Here is a 17753-nt window from a genome sequence, read left to right as displayed (position 1 = left end):
TACCACAACTCCTATTAAGAAATACTACTTAGCATTTCTATCATGCCTTCCATTTGAGGATTTTAAAGTGCTTTACTTTAATGAATTAATCCTCACAACAGCCCTTAATGTTTTTTCCTTTGTTGTATTTATTTTATTTTAATGTCTAGAATTCATTGTTGATTTTTATGTAGGCTACAAACTGATCATATGAATGACTTAAAATAAGCTGGTCACTTCTCTTTCATACATAGCATTAAATCCAGTACCTAGTTGTATATTTCACAATATTATGTGTTATATGAATGATTGCTAAGGATGTTCCTGGAAACCAGTGTGGCTAGCTTGTCTAGGCACTTGATGGGATTCTCAAGGTTTCAAGTAGTTCTAAAAAGTTTCTCCAACACTGTTCAGGTACCTTATGCTGTGAGTAAAATTTTCTAAACTGCCTAGAAGCCCAAGTCTTACTGAAAGGCAATTGGACTTGGTCACTTAAATTACTTAAACACTTCTGGAAAATATTACCTTATCCCTCATAGGAAACCTTGAATGAAAATTATCTCTTAAATTTATTTTTAAAAAGGTCTTTGGTTTATTTCACTAGAATTAAAGTCTGTGCAAGAGGCTATTTGGTGGAACAGTAACATGAACGTACTTCAGAATATGCTTGACATTATCCTACTGATTTAGAAACATTGACATTTTGTCTGAGTATTATGCAAACAAGCCAGTGTGTACATACTTTTTACTCAGTATGATGCCATTAGGAAATTAGGCTATTAACACTGGGAATCTGTTCAGTTCACAATTTGCAATAATCACCACACTGACAGATCAGAGCTTCTGTATATTAAGATCCTTGGTGACCAGGGATATGTTTGTATCTGTGACAAAATAGTGTTTTTACCAGTGGTAACTCTGACAAGGTGTTGCATGTTATGTCTGTATATATAAACTTGAACTCCTATGAAACTGAAATATATGGACTGGAATTAAATGAAAATGGAGAGACCTCCTTTTAAGGTGTTAAAGAATTACCCTACTTAATGTAAACCATGTGGGGCTCAAATAACATTCTGATTATCACTGTTAATTTTTAAACTTAAAATTAAAATGTGGGAGTATTCTATCCCAATATATACTTTATTTTAATTAACTGATACTTTGAATCTTATGTATAAATAATTTCTACTAAACCTATATTTTGTTAGCTTGTGTCATCTTGACTGGATATCTTGACATAAACTTTGCATTTTTATTGAAGGCACTGTTCGGAATTTATGAAACAATGAAACAAAAATCACTTACAAGCAAATGTAGCTAACAGTCCAAAATGGTTTTAAAGACTAATCTCCTTCCTTAGTTGCTATAATGTTTCCATAGATACTCCTACTACTCGTGGATAGGATTCTGTGTCTGTCACGGAGGTTGTGGAAATCACAGATTCCGTGATTCTGCAGCGGCCGGTGTGGCTGACCCCAGGGCCGCCCAAGCAGCTGGCCCCGGGGCCAGCCGCAGCCAGCCACTTGGGTGGCCCTGCAGCCAGCTACACCGGTCGCTGCTGGAGCTGCCCTGGCTGCTGATTGGTTGGCCCTGGGCAGCCGGCCCCGGGGACCGCCCAAGCAGTGGTCCCGGGGCAGTGGGAGCAGTGCCGGGGATGCAAACCCGGGGCGGTCGGAGCAGCGGCTGCTCAGTGGCCCCAGGCAGCCGGTGCCACTAGCCCCGGCTCCCCCCAGACTCCATTTAAGATTTAGTGAGGGATATTTATTGTTCAAGTCATGGAGAGGTCACGGGGCTGTGAATTTTTGTTTATTGCCTGTGACCTGTCCATGACTTTGTTAAAAAATATCCATGACTAAATCGCAGCAACTACAACAGCACATTTTACTTTGCATCCAGTGGGGGAGGGAATGATTAGGTTTTCTTGTGAATTTTGCTGAGATTAGATTAATGAAATGTGACTCAGTGAAAGATTTAGTTTGTGCTGTCTTTTAAACCTCGGGATAAGGCATAATTTTTAAAGTGAATAGAACAGATTTGGATTATGCAGTTTACAAGTTTTTTTGTATAAATATAATGTCCAGTATAGGATTATCTGTAATAGCAATATTTGGAAAAGAGGATTAGAATAAGAATTCCTAATGCTTGAGTGGTGGGGAATATGGGCTAGTCTACACTGGCAACGCTAAAGCACTGCCATGGCAGCGCTTTAAAGTGGCTTGTGTGGTCGCGGCAGAGCGCTGGGAGAGAGCGCTGGTACGTTGGGGAGAGCACTGGTGCACTGTCTACACTGGTGCTTTACAGCGCTGAAACTTGCTGCACTCGGGGGTGTTTTTTCACCCCCTTGAGTGAGAAAGTTGCAGCACTATAAATTGCCTGTGTAGACAAGCCCCATTAGTTGCGTTAAACTCTTTCTGATGCTGTCTCCATACCAGTTTGACCCGGATATGGAATTGGCTAAGGGTGAGTTCTCCCTTTCCTATATTCTTGTAATTGAATCTGGGTTCATCTGATAGGTAGAATTGAAAGCTGTATTTCCTTTTTTTTTTTTTAAAGTTTACATTAGATAAAATTGCATATTGCCTTTGAATACTATAGGAAGTGAGGCAGTGATAAGTTTGGATCCAATTTTGTAAAGCAATTACAAATTCAGGGGGGTTAAGCTTCTTCAGAGGCCAGCTAGGGAAGATGCTTAGATCTCCTGTGTAAAGTTTTGGGTGGAGGTTCAAAACACCGCTGCTTTGAGTTGATATTGATAACAGCATAAAGCCTAATCATTTGAGAAATCACAATGTAATTGGCTCTCTAATGGGTATGGTTTGGCACCCTGATTTAAACCAGCCCATGTGATTTCTAGCAATCTGGATTGTGATCTTTCTTGAATTGTGGACAATGATGTTGATTGGAGATAGTTCAGAGAAGAGCCATAGGAATGATTAAAGGATTGGAAATCCTCCCTTACAATGAGAAACTCCAGGAGCTTGATCTGTTTATCCGATCAAAGAGAAGGTTAAGGGATGGCTTCATCACAGCCCAGAAGTACTTACATGGGGAACAGAAATTTGATAACAGTGCTTTTCAATGTAGCAGACAAATATATAACAAGATGCAATGGCGAGAAGTTGAAGCTAGACAAATCTAGATTAGGAATTAGGGAATAAGGTGCACATTTTAAGTGTTGGTAATTAACCATTGGACATATTCCTGAGGTTATGGTGGATTGTCCATCATTGGAAACCTTTAAATCAGGATTGAATGCTTTTCTAAAAGGTAAAAAGAACAGGAGTACTTGTGGCACCTTAGAGACTAACAAATTTATTAGAGCATAAGCTTTCGTGGACTACAGCCCACTTCTTCGGATGCATATAGAATGGAACATATATCTATCTATCTCCTCAATATATGTTCCATTCTATATGCATCCGAAGAAGTGGGCTGTAGTCCACGAAAGCTTATGCTCTAATAAATTTGTTAGTCTCTAAGGTGCCACAAGTATTCCTGTTCTTCTTTTTGCGGATACAGACTAACACGGCTGCTACTCTGAAACCTTTCTAAAAGGTGTGCTGTAGTTCAAAAAGGAATAAATTAGGGAAGCCCTATGGCTGTTATGCAGGGTCAGACTAGATGATCACAGTGGTTCCTTCTGGCCTTATAAAGAATGAATTATGCTAATTAATAAATGCTAATTGGAAGCGGGGGATGGAGAGCATGTAGGGATATTAAAGAAAAAGAAGGTACTAACAGTGATTCCCCCAAGAGACAGTGACCCCCTCATAATTTGGCCCCCACACTTTAAAATCCAACAGTTTCACCAAGTACAAAAATCTCTTGGGTCTTCTGTTAAAACTTGTAAGCTACTGTCTGTAGAAACCATTGATTATATCTATCCTGTGACTACTATGTAAAACTTACAAACAAGTTAACTGACTTTGTTATACAATGTAAACAAACACTATAAGCTGTTAAGTGTCTTTCACTTCATTCAACTGCTCCTAGGACAGACCCCTACCCTCTGTGATTAAAGGGCCGGGAGTCTCAAATGAATTAGCACACACTCTGAAAGTGGTGGAGACAGTAAATTAAAATATGGTTAAGGGATGGAATGTATGCTGATGAATGCTTGATATACATGGATGGTTAGGGAGGTGCCAGCCTAGAAAAGGAGTATCCATTGGTCGAAGAATGTGTCAAGTGGATGACCAGAAACCCCCGGAGGGTAAACTGGGACCCATCCCATCACCTGGAAGGATGAGAAACACAAACTTTGGACAGTGTGGAGCCACCAGGAATGTGCCACTTTGGACAGGAATGTGTGCCATCTGCTGATTGAGTCAGCAACAGCAGGATGAAACAGCTCCCATAGACTAACATAGGAACTAATTCCTATAAGAAGGGACTCTAAAGACTGATGACTTTGAGTCTCTGGTTTTGCTGCCAACCTCCAGGAGCATCAGGTGCACCTGACACAGACTCGGCTCCATCCTCATGACCAAGATACCTGGCCAGTAACTTGGCATGAGCAACTTCTAGGCTGGTAACTATAACACCTATACAGAACTTGAATGAATGATTGTGTGAATGAATATCTCTCTCTCTATATATATATATATTATGTATGTATGTGTGTATGTATAAGAAATAAGTAGTCAAACAACGTTGTTTACTTTTATCTTTTGCCTTATCAGTATATTTACAATAAATGTGGCATCTCTGCCTTATCCCTCTTAATAAGATCCTGCTGGTTTTTATTCTATTGGTATAACATTTTGGTGGAGAATTGCAAAAGGGGGAATATTTGGTAAAATGCCTCAGTTATTGTAAACATTGGTGTACACACAGCCGGCTCTATAGAGAGCGGTTCTATTTTTGGTTAACCAAAGCCTACTGACCTCCGGTGGGTAGAGGCTTCATAAAAGAGCTCATAGAAACTTTAAGCTACAATTAATCTTATCCAAAGTGTTCACTGAGAAATCAGGGGTAACAAGAGCCTATAGGGCAAGGTAAAGCTGCTCGCTGAACGAGATCAGGGATAGCAGGATAAGATAATTTAGGCTGTGTCACTCACTGCAAGGGTTCAGGGGTGACAAAGGAAACTATACACGTGTTAAAAATGTTTAAGAAAAGACAAGGGAAACAGTCTCAGAAGGAGGAATGGAGTTTGAAGGAGCTCCAACCTCACCTTTTGTAAAAGAAATAACACCCTTTAAACAAATCCTTCAGAGATATGGGCACAGTCCTTGGACTGAACAAGCCCTTGCAGATGCTTGCTCTATTTCAGATCTAGAGGATAGATTGGCCCAATATATCCTCATATGTAAACCCCCAAATGCAGCAAAAAGAGACGCTGCAGGGATCTGGCTGCTGTGGGAGGCTTGTAATGACAGCTACCTCTGCCTAACATCCTGTACAGAGGAAAACTTACTGTTTCTCGCTCTGATCCTGGGAAGGATTTTTATATTTGGTGGATGAACCCTCGGTGGTAAAAGCCCGAGCAATACAGAGGGAAGCTTAGCGTCTCTCCCTCTGGCCCAGAGTGGGTTAAAATCATAAGATACAAATCTTGTTCTGTTAAACCAAACTCTGAAGAATATAGGAGTTTGGGCAGTGTAGTGTGGTTTATGTTTGTTTGTTTTTGCTTTGTTTTGTTTTTCTTGTGAGTGATATTGTGGTCATTTCACAATCTTGAAAGAAATGTTTAAGGAAAGGGACCAGGAAGGGTGGGGGCTGGTTGAGAAGCCCACCCGCCTTGCTAAATTGGTAGTGGAACAAAGCTTGTGCCCATGGAAAGGAAAGGTTCATTGGAAAAAGCAGGATCAGGCCCAGGCAAGCAACAGATAAGAAATTGGAAAATTGGTTGGAAGCCTTAAGGGCATAGTGGCAGGAGTAAGAAAGCAATAAGTGCAGGCATGAATCCCTGGAACAATACTTAAAATGGTAAAATCTAATTGATAAATGTGTCATTTTGGGAGATAAACAGTAATTTAAGGAAAGACCCTGAAAAGGTTAACTCTACAGAGGCTGAACAGAATGTATGCTAAATTGGAATCACAAACCCATGTTGCCTCACAGTACCTTCTCTCAAACAGGTTAAAAAGAAAGTGACACTAACGATTATATAAATATCGTAGTGTCAAAAGGGGGATATTGGTATAACAAGCATATTGAAAATGAAATATTGAAGATTATAACAGAGGATTGTTTAGCCAGAAGATGTTTGGTAAAATTCCAGTCTTAATGTGTCAGTACCAGAAATCTTGCCGAATCCAAGGCTTCATATGTGACTATCATCTGCTAAGATGGCCAGACTTAAGGTAACTTTTTTGTTTAATGTATGTTGAAAGTAGAGCTACTACTTAAAACACTAATGCAGTGATACTCAGACCTCAGTGGTTCAGGAGCCAAATTAGCTCAAATCAGCATTTCCCAAAAGAGCCACAGCAGTGTGAATTCATTGTTTAATTTACTATAGTACCGTATATTAATATTTAAACAGTATGGCAGGAAATATTTAGGTGTGTGTGCACGTATATGTATTCACAGCAGAATGAGCAAGTATTATTTTATCAACTAGAATTGGTTAACATAGTAAACACATCCTGATTGATTAATAACTTAGGTTGGTTGATATTAAAACAATGATTTAATTATTATGTGCTGCAAAGAGCCACAGGAGACACATTAAAGAGCAACTTGTGGCTCATAAGCCTCAGTCCGAGTATCACTGATATTAATTTAATATTAATGGAAAATGGTACCACAATGATTTGAGGAAAAAACAAGTGCACAAGAATTTTAAATTATTAAACTTCAACAAACAAGACTTCTTGGCTAATTAAAAAATACAAATTTGAGACTGATTTTTGTCTGTCCAGCATGTAGTGCTAACTAAAACGCGTCTGTTAATCTATGATGTTTTGTCTCTTGTTCTCTATACAACAAAAACAATATTAACAAACCACAGGGGACACAGTTCTTTACTAAATGTATATAAATATGCAACTTCTAGCTGCATAGTGTTACCTGGATCTCCTCGAGGCTTCTGAAACCTAGAACACAGCAAAGAGCACTAGAGGGCTAGCAAACTATTGAAAGGGATGCTACTTTGCATAAAAAAAAAACTTGTATTAAGCACTAAAGGAAAACTAAAAGAAGTGTGTCTGTAGAAAACTAATTGGAAATAAACTTGACTAAAAGTTTAATAGTCATAGCTAGCTGACAATAAGCAAAACTAGAAATTTTAAAGTGATATGGAAAAACATAGGAAAGAATGTCCTGGAAGTTTGCCATATACAACAAGATAATGAGCAAGCTTGGCTGTTACTGGTTTTGAACCTATCCATTTGTTCTGTTACTTACTATAGGAGAGGTTTGTAGTGACCCTATATTTAAGTTGCCTAACACTGTCCATTATAAAGGATTTCTGCAACCTTTCTTTGAGAATCTCTCACCTCCCTTATTTGCTACAAGGCCTTTGATATTCAGCACAGTTAATGGCCTGAGGCTACAGAAGTGACTTTTCTTGTTCTGTGAAATTCCATTCAGATTTTGGTGAGGTATAGCCATTTTTAAACGTACAATTTCCTTTCTTTTGCTTGCCTTTTTTAGGAAATGGCAGCATAGATTTATCCAGAGGCCAGGCTTACATGTGTGGCAGCACCACCAACACCTGTTGCCTGAACACTAGGGAGCTAGGTGAAGCTGCTGGAGGGAGCGTAGGGTGACCAGATATCCTGATTTTATTGGGACAGTCCTGAATTTTGGGTCTTTTTCTTATATAGGTTCCTATTACCTCCCACCCCCGTCCCGATTTTTCACATTAGCTGTCTGGTCACCCTAAGAGAGGGCGAGGGGGAGAGACAAGCTGGGCCCCCCTCTCAACCACCATCTGGACCCAGCACATGGTGCTGGCAACCAGTCCTCCATCTCTGGGGACACCACCATGTAAGCAGGAGCTCCTCCAACTCCTAGGTCAGTTGCAGGATGAAGAGAGCCAGGCTATGCTGGGCCTGCCCCCCTGATTGCACCCTGGACCCAGCACTCTTGCACTTTGAGCATATCGCTAGACCTGTAGCTCTAGTAGCAGTCTCTGCTGTAATACTGCAGGTTCAGGGTTCAAACCTTGTTGATTCACAAGGGGTTGAGTAGGTTCCTAGTTGCACATACTCAGCTTGATTTTGCTTTGATTTTTTAAAAACAAACAAATACACAAAATCAGGAAATCTCGTACACAATCTGTTAAAAGAATACCAAGGTTGCAAAGCCAAGCACTCAAAACGTAGGAAGTGGCACATTTATGGTGGTCTGTGCAATCTTAATTTAACCCCCATATTGATAGTTATTAATTACACGATGACTCATTTTCTTTAGGAGATTCCTGCATGTTTTATTCACTTGACAGGATAGGTACACAAGGGGGCAGAATTAAAATTGCTCAACAAGTACAGATTTATGCTCGCTCAACTCTCAAGTGTTTGACTTTGCAACCTGTAAGTTATATTTAAAATAGTTTTTGGTATAGTTACGGCAAAGTTCTGAGTAGTTATAATGGTACAATACTACTTTTTCAGTTTAACTTTTTTTGTTCCTTCTCCATAAAGATAGTCTGCTATTTCTGTTATCTGAGAGAGATCAGCATGGCTATGTAAAGCAGCAAATGTGAGTTGTCTTTGTAGGAGATTCCAGCTTGGCTTTTCTCCCCAGGCAGAATTCTAGGTGCCTGGAAGTTGATGATTTTATATAAAAAGGGACTATTATGAAACAGGTATATATAAAACTAGTAATCCAGCCACACCTATCTAGCCTGAAAGTATTACTATATGATAGCCCAATCTGGGGGAAAAAATTAGTTACAGCCTGTATAGAGGAATAGCTTCTTGTTCTCTTCAAGCATTAGTGGGACTTGACAATAGTAGTCACGCCTATGGTCACGTAAGAGATTTTTCTACTTCCTGAAAAATAAGTTGATAGCCTCAAACTTTCTATGATAGAAATAAATGTTACCTTGTCTTTTGAGTATTGCCTGTATGAATCCCCTTCCTTGGTGTGAATGCACCTTGCATGCCTGAGTTCAGATATTTCTAGAAAGCAATGTCTCAGCCTGTGCACTCAACCAGCATGTGACTTTTACCTGAAGAGAGACAAGGGGATAGAGAAGAAGAAAAGAGAGCAAGTATACAGATGCAAATAAGTAGCCACATTGAGCATTGTAGTTTTTCTTAAGATGTCCTTTTATTGTTGACATAATTTTTAGAATAGCCCAATTAACCTATTAAGGACATTAACTTGCAGGTATAAAAACTTACCCACTATTATATGTATCATATCAGAACACTGAGGTCTTTCATTTTTAAGTTTGAAAAGTTTGGCTCTGACACTAAGCATTCTACTAGCAATAATTTAAGGGTAAATTCAGCAGATGAACATTCTACTTGCTGATTCAGAACTGCACTCAGAAATTTTCTCAATACCAATAAATATTAAACACTTGTAAAAGGAGCTTATTAAATACAAAAATTTAAGTCCTGCTGTTAAAATGTCTGTTTGGCTAGTTCAGTTTTGAATTCACTTCGAGGCAGTTTGACATCTTCATTTTTTGCCAAATACACTTATTATTTGACTGACTTAAACTGAAGAATGTGACTTTAATAATATTAAATGGTAAATTTTTACCTAGTTTTCTAAGTTGGTCCAATAAAAGATATTACCTCCTCCACCTTGTCTGTCTCAACATGGGGCCAACATGGCTACAAGAACACTGCAAACTAAAAATTCGTGTTTGTCACTGACTGATCTTAACATACTTGTTAAGACATGATAATATATCCCCTAATGCTTGGTACAATCTTCCAGTTCATGATCTTGTGTTTCCACATTTATTGATTAAAGAAAGGCTCAACTGTTAAATTAAGCATTCCAGCTATAAAGACCATACTGCACTGTATTGTATTGTATTGACTAATTCCATGTAACTGTAAGTTCCTCTGGGCCAAGGACTTGACTATTTGGTGCACTTCACCTATTGTACATCTGTAACATATTATATGCTTTTCTCTACTTGCTGAATGGCTCTACAGAAGACCACAAAACCATGTCTGCTTGTATCGGCTAATCCACTGTAATGGGTATTCTAAGATCTTTCATTAACACAACCGAGCATGTATCCTTGCAATATTTAGTAACCCAAAAGATAAGTATTCTGATTCTCTTCTGTTTCATTAGGGAAGTGTCTCCATGAAACCAAATGAAAGACTTTTCTCTAATAAGCTGTCATGACACAATGACAAAGAACTCCTCTGAACATCAGAAGAAATAATTAGGATAAGTGCTTAGTACAGCCATATTTAGTGATTCTTGTAAAAATACAAGCAATATGCAGAAGTCTTTGAGGAGCATAATAAAAGTATCCTCGACTTCCAGAAAACTGTTGTGAAGTATTCTGGCAAACCTTTCAGTCAGGGCAGAATTTGTTGCTGAGAAGAAAAATAATTGCTGCTACTCTTTTCTGCTGTTGCTAGGTAGAAGATATAGTGTCTGGCACAAAATATGGTGGATTCAGTGGTCTGGCTAACACTTTTCAATTATTTCAACACCAGCGGGTCAAATTCCTCGGTTAGATTATATTTTCTATCGTCTAAATACTCTTACTTGCTTTGAAAAGGAAAGTGTTGAGCCCAGATGCAGAAAGTGATCATCCTTCCTGATCAGCAGTTAAGAATCTGATATTCAGGGGGCTAGGGCTGCTCTGTTTAAATGAAGTGGACAACTAGGATTCCTATTAAATTATTTTAATTATACTGTCTCATTATTTTATGGTTGTGTTGGTGTTTAAATTAAACTTTACAGAGTAACTTTCTATTTCTTCTTTAGCCAGCTTTCAGTCTAATACTTGGGTGATTTCAGTTATACCTGGTTAAGTTTATGAAAATGTGTGGAGAGGGTGGAAAGTATCATCTAAATAAAGCATGTCTCATTTGGATGTCAGAAGCAGAATTGGTTGCAAAATGGGGCTGGCGGGGAAGGAGGGGGAAGAGAATCTATGGAAAATGTTGCCCATTTTTGTGAAATTGAGAAGCCAGGTTTTGGTGAAAACAAATATTTGTCATGATCTGACCAAAGACATATTATAGATTATGGTCTATAACTAGGTATTGAAGTGAGGATGTTTTCCCATCCCAAGGGTATAATTATAATATTGGGTTATAGGTTAAAGATACAGATTACAGAAAAACAATTATTTTAAGTATTTACTTAAATACTGGTGTCTGCACTGGGTATATTCATTCTCCCTTCACTCTCCTGTAGCCACACTTTACTCTTAGAGCAATTTTACATGCTACAGGAGGGGAGAAGGGAGAATGAATATACTCAGTGCAGACCTCAGGTCTATGGTAAGGAAACTGGAAGAAACTAACTTTTGGTGTCCAGGACTAATGCTACTCTCCCACCTGCTCCTCTGAAGTTGATTCCCACCATCACTTCTCCTTGCTCTGTAGCTGCAGGTGGTGTGGTCTTGCAGGAGTGTTTCTTCTAGAAGCTTGCTGGATTCTAGTGGAGGATGGAATAATAACTCAATGAAAAGCCAAGAAAAGACGGGAAGGAAATATCCAGTCTCTTCTGCTTCATATTTATACCTGTGTGCATGGTTTGGCTTTAAAAATGAAATAATAAAGTGAGACAATAAGTAAAGCCCTGTTTTATGCTAAGGAAATTGATTCTTGTGCAAACCCTTACTGTAGACAGGCCTGCTCTGCTGCAGTGAAACTTTACCTTGGTTCAGCCTGCTACAAAATATTGCAGTTGAAAAATCTTCAAGAATAAAGGTCAAATATTTCTCTTGGCTGCAGGCATACAATTTTGATTGAAGCCAGTGGGAATTGCGAACATGTAGGGCAGATCTACACTACGGGGTTAAGTCAACCTAAGTTACGCAACTCAAGCTATCTGAATAATATAGCTGAAGTCGACGTAGCTTAGGTCGACTTATTGCAGTGTCTGCACTGCGCTGGGTCGATGGGAGAGTTGACTTACATTATGCTTCTCCGTCTGGTGGACTACCGGAATTGACAGGAGTGCGATCTGCCATTGATTTAGTGGGTCTTCACTGCAGCGTTGATCGCTGGTAGGTGTAGGCATACCCTTAGTGAATGACAGAATTTGAGGCTGTTAACTTGTCCAGCACTGCTAGTGTACTCACGTAAATAGAAATTTCAACAGTTAACAAGCACCATCTGAAGAAGGCCTTATTGCCTTTGCTCATTTTTGGATATTGGATATAAGTGTAGATTTGAATGAAGGTCAGTATACCGATCAGTATATGACATGCTCCCTTCAGTTTTTTACTCATTTGTTCCATTTGTAGCCTATATGTCATCGGAGACCATCTACAATAAAGGGTCATTAGGCAGTAGACAGATTAGCAACATGGACTCTGAATTCCCATATTGCTAGTCAAACATTTGAGGCTACAGTGGAGTTGCATCATAGGCACGTTTAACTTACGCGATTTTAACTATACTTGCTCAGCAAAACAAAAACAAAAAAAGACAACAATTTAAATACTGTACCTGTAGTGTGGGCGATTCCGCCCGCCGTTCCACTCAATGAGCGTTTGACTATACGCGATTTTCTCCTTACACGCTGACTTCAGAACCTAACCCCTGCTTAAGATGCGACTCCCCTGTATTTGAATGTAGGTATAAATGTAACAGTACTTTCACTCCCACGTTAAAGAATGTATTCTGTGAGTTGGGAGTGGTGACATTGATTGTAACATGGAATGCTTGATCACAAATGTGATTCGTGTCCAGTTCATTTTGCAGTTGGCATTACAAGAAATATATGCTTCAAATGAAGCTGGAGTTTGAGATCTGAGAGATACTGGAGACTAGTGTCAGTTGTAAAAGTTCTGAATTGTGTTAACTTCTTAGTGAATGCTCTATAATGATTCCATAAGGTTGTAACTGATGCCTGGTGAAACATACTTTACAGGGAGCTTTTTCTTTCACTAAAACTAAATAGTGAAAAAAATTAACATACTTACTGGTTTACATAGATGCAGAGAAGCTTGAAGGGAGGGGGGGGTAAAAATATCCTTCTGCCGCTTGACTAGGCCCTGGTCTACACTGGGCGGGGGGGAGGGAATCGATCTAAGTTACGCAACTTCATAGCTGAAGTCGACGTACTTAGATCGACTTACCGTGGGGTCTTCACTGCAGTGAGTCAACTGCTGCCGCTCGCCCATTGACTCTGCTTGAGCCTCTCGCGGCGCTGGAGTACAGGAGTTGACGGGAGAGGGCTCGGGGGTCGATTTATCGCGTCTAGAGTAGACACGATAAATTGATCCCCTGCTGGATCGATCGCTGCCCACCAATCCAACGGGTAGTGGAGACTTACCCTTAATCTTTCACAGGAGTATTTGTTACGAAATGATTATTTGAGAGGTATAAACAGACATCCATCTTAATGGTTTGCTAACTGTGAAACACTTAGCTTTGTAGGAGCTGCTGCCCCCCGCCACCTCAGCAGAGGGCACTGTGTATACTGAGGAGCAACCTTGTTGCCATCCCCTTATCAAGCTCTGCCCTGTTGACATAGGCCCACCTCCTCCTCCCTGTCTTCTACTCAGTTGCACAGGAGTTGCCTTCCAGGACCAAATCCAACTTGCTGGAAGATGGGTATTCAGATAAATGGGATCGGCAGAGGGACCCAGCCTAACCAGAGAATGGTGATGTGTCCTCACCAATCCATCAGACTTGTGTAGATGGGGCCATTCTGACGGTCTGGGATCAGGAGGCGGCACTGTCCGGCAAGGGGGTCAGTACTCCCAGGGTCCAGACTTCTGCTCTTTGTTTGCAGAGTTTCTGCTTGGTCTCCCCAGCAGAGGTGGTCAACTGCTGATTGATGACTGCTGCAGCAGTGGGGAAGCAAGACTGGCAAGGAGCCTGGTTCCAGCAGTTGAGATGCCCTCTCACAGCCCCATCCACTTCTCCTGCCAGACAAAATCCCCTCCTGAAACCAGTTCTTCAGTATGGCCCCATCAGGTCCTGGTACCCGTCTGACAGCCTCCTCATGTGCCCTCCATCTGGGGGGCACATCCCACGTTTTGCAAACTCCTGTTTCAATCCATTCCAGAGAAGCATTATGGTCTGGCTAGGTGTGATTTAGTGATCATATATGTAGGTTCTGTGGCTCTGAGAAAACAACACACTTGAAGAAATACTCTGTTCAGGTGATATGTGTTTTAGAGGTTGTGTACACTTAAAATGCTAAAGTGGCACAGCTGCACCACTGTAGACACTACCTACGCTGACAGAAGGACTTATCCTGTCGGTTTAGGCCATCCACCTCTCCAAGAGGCGATAGCTAGGTCGACAGAAAAATTCTTCTGTTGATCTAGAGCTGTCTACACCTGGATTGAGGCTGGTTTAAGTACACCACTTAGACATGGATTTTTTTTATTTTTATTTTTTGCACCCCTGACTAGTGTAGTTAAATGGATCTAATCTTCCCTTGAGGTACTAGAATTCCTCAAAATGAGTTTAGTACTTTCAAAGACCAACATACTCCTTGGTAAAAAGAAGAACAGGAGGACTTGTGGCACCTTAGAGACTAACAAATTTATTAGAGCATAAGCTTTCGTGGACTACAGCCCACTTCTTCGGATGCATCCGAAGAAGTGGGCTGTAGTCCACGAAAGCTTATGCTCTAATAAATTTGTTAGTCTCTAAGGTGCCACAAGTCCTCCTGTTCTTCTTTTTGCGGATACAGACTAACACGGCTGCTACTCTGAAACCTTTCATACTCCTTGGTGTACCTATTGGTATGGGTATATTTGCATTTGTGTGAACGTTCAGTCATAGAAAGAAAGCTATTGGCTACTGCTGCTAAAAGACATCCAGGAGCAGCAAATGATTCAGTATATCCCCTCTCTCCATTCACAGTTGCAAATTATAGTAATTTTAAAATATGAACATAGCTTCTCAAATGAAGCAGCGGGCAGCTATGGTAGCCAAGTCAATTCCCTCCCCCCCCCCCCCCCCCCCCCCCGCCAGATATTTTGCCTAGACCTCTTCCGCTGGTGTTACCTGGACGGATCTTGAACCAGCTAGTTTATATCCAAGCCACAATCTCTTTGCCAGATATTGAAAACTACTCTAAAACTCTGCCAAATGTTGATCTCTTAAAAATTGCCCTCACCTGCTCCAGGAGAACACATGTCAGACTGTCTTCAAAGTAATACGTACTTGTCTGGGTTCCAGCAGTTTATTATCTGAGGAAAATTCTTAACTGAATTAATATATACCAAATTTCATCTTGATGAGAATTAATTGATCTCAATAAATTTGAGAATGGATTTAATTGAAATGGAACCTCTAGTATAACCATAGTATCGCATCAGTAACACAGTGCTGTTAAATTAATTCCTGGAATATCTTCTAATACATGCAACCTGAATTTATTTAAGCATTGAATTAAACACATCTTGAAAATACAGTATATTCTCAGTCAGTATTTGCTGTTATGTTTTCTTGTTAAATCAACATTATAATCCTGCTTTCATTTCCCTCCAGATGATGAAACATTCCTGGGATAATTATAAGCGTTACGCTTGGGGATTAAATGAACTGAAACCCATATCTAAACAAGGACATTCAAGCAATTTATTTGGTGAGTAGTTTGTACTTTTGTACTTAGTGACATGAATGTTAGGACAGTAAACCAGTTGAAGAGATTACAGTGGTGATACACATTCTCTTCCCAGCTGTTGTGATACTGACATTTTTTGCATAGAATGTTGTGTATAGAGGTTAACAGATTAAGGTGACGGCTTGCATTGCCTTGTCACAAGTTACGTCATCTTGCTCCTCTGAATGAAGATAATGAATAATTTCGGTGCTATACCATATGTGGATAATTACACTGTATTACACTACTCTGATCTAGATCACTTTGTCGCTACACACAGTAAAAACATAAAATAAAAAATTAAATGCTATACCAGGGACATAGCTACCACTACCTATTTCATGTAAGTGCAAAAGTGGAGTTTTTACAAGTATCTTCTGGCAAGGAGTGAGTGACCTGTTAATTGACTTGAAATGGAGAAAATCTCTAACTGGTTCTCTCTTTTGTGAGATGGCCTATAGTTGTACCCATAAATGTTGCAAGAGATATAGCTATAAATTAGTGTTAAACATTTCTTCAGCCCGAAATTAGCTTGAAAAAGTTACAGCTGTACTGGAAGAGTGTGGACAGAAGACAAAGGTAATGCATTTTAGAAATATCTTTTGAATTTAGAAATGGTGCAGGACTTAATAGAAGAGAAGCAGCTAAAGGAGAGGTTGAGTGGAGAGCACTGCTTTCTTATGCACAGATTAGTGTTGGCTTAAACCTTGTAGAACAGAAACCCCCCCCCCCCCTGAAAATTGCTTATTAGAATATAGAAACTGTTGTCAGTTTTCATTATTCTGGAAATAATAAAAGCGAACTAATTTCCCTGATGCCCAAAAGATAGTGCATAGCTTTGATTTATTAGAAAGATACAAAAATATGTAAAACTATATATATTTTGAAATAGGGTGTTTATATCTTGCTTGAAACGGGAGAAGAGATGAAAAATTGTATTATCTTTGGATGACACTCCTAAAACAGCCTAAATGCAGCATTTAGCAAATCTTCAAGAGTTAAGTATTCTAGTGCAGCATTTCCAGAAGTTCAGGTTTTACCCCCCTCAGGATTCAAAGGTTGTGAGTGTATGTGTGGGGAAATGGGGGCGGGGGGCGGAGAGGGGGGATGAGAACATAAGAATGGCCATAATGGGTCAGACCAGTGGTCCAGCTAGCCCAGTGCCCTTTTTTCTGACTGGCCAGTGCTTCAGAGGGAATGAACAGAACATGGCAATTGAGTGATCCATCTCCTGGTGTCCTGTCCCAGCATCTGGCAGTCAGAGGCTTAGGGACACCCAGAGCATGGGGTTGCATCTCTGATGATCTTGGTAAATAGCCACTGATAAACTACTTCTCCATGAACGTATCTAATTCATCTTTGAACTCCGTTATACTTCTGGCCTTTACAACATCCCATGGCAACGAGTTCCACAGGTTGACTGCGTGTCGTGTGAAGACGTACTTCCTTCTGTTATGTGAAGAGGTAAATAACACTTCCCTATTCACTTTCTACACACCATTTATGGTTTTATAGACAACTATCATATCTTCCCTTTGTTCACCTTGGAAAAGAGACGAGTGTCCCAGTTTTTGAATCTCTCCTCATCTGGAAGCTGATCCATACCCCTAATCATTTTTGTTGCCCTTCTCTGTACTGTTTCCATTTCTAATATCTTTTTTGAGCTGGGAAACCAGAACTGCATGTGGTATTCAAGGTGTGGGTTTATGTAGTGGCATTATCTTTTCTGTCTTATCTGTCTTTCTTAATGGCTCCTAATGTTCTGTTAGCTTTTTTGACTGCCGCTGCACATTTGAGGAGCTGTTTTCAGAGAACTGTCTACAATGACTCCAAGATCTTTCTTGAGTGGGAACAGCTAATTTAGACCCCATCATTTTGTGGGTATAGTTGGCATTATGTTTTCCAATGTGCATTACTTTGCATTTATCAACACTGAATTTCATCTGCCATTTTGTTGTTCATTCACCCACTATTGTGAGAACCCTTTGCAGCTCTTCATAGCTGCTTTGGACTTAACTATCTTCAATAATTTTGTATCATCTGCAAAATTTGCCACCTCACTGTTTATCCCTTTTCCCAGATCCATTCAT

At 39.9% G+C, this 17753-nt stretch overlaps 1 protein-coding gene across 1 annotated transcript in view; it reads left to right on the top strand.

Moving 5' to 3' along the window:
- MAN1A1 (mannosidase alpha class 1A member 1) overlaps positions 1-17753 on the top strand; it is a 216425-nt gene that overhangs the window by 42164 nt on the left and 156508 nt on the right. Inside the window, exon 2 of the mRNA XM_005280172.4 lies at positions 15549-15645. Coding sequence (XP_005280229.1) covers positions 15549-15645 — 97 coding nt within the window. The remainder of the gene's footprint in view (positions 1-15548; positions 15646-17753) is intronic.

This window comes from Chrysemys picta, chromosome 3 (genome assembly GCF_011386835.1).
Source record: "Chrysemys picta bellii isolate R12L10 chromosome 3, ASM1138683v2, whole genome shotgun sequence".
NCBI classification, from domain to species: domain Eukaryota; kingdom Metazoa; phylum Chordata; order Testudines; family Emydidae; genus Chrysemys; species Chrysemys picta.
Note: the sequence above shows the minus strand (reverse complement) of the source record. Positions and strands in the feature narration are given on the sequence as shown.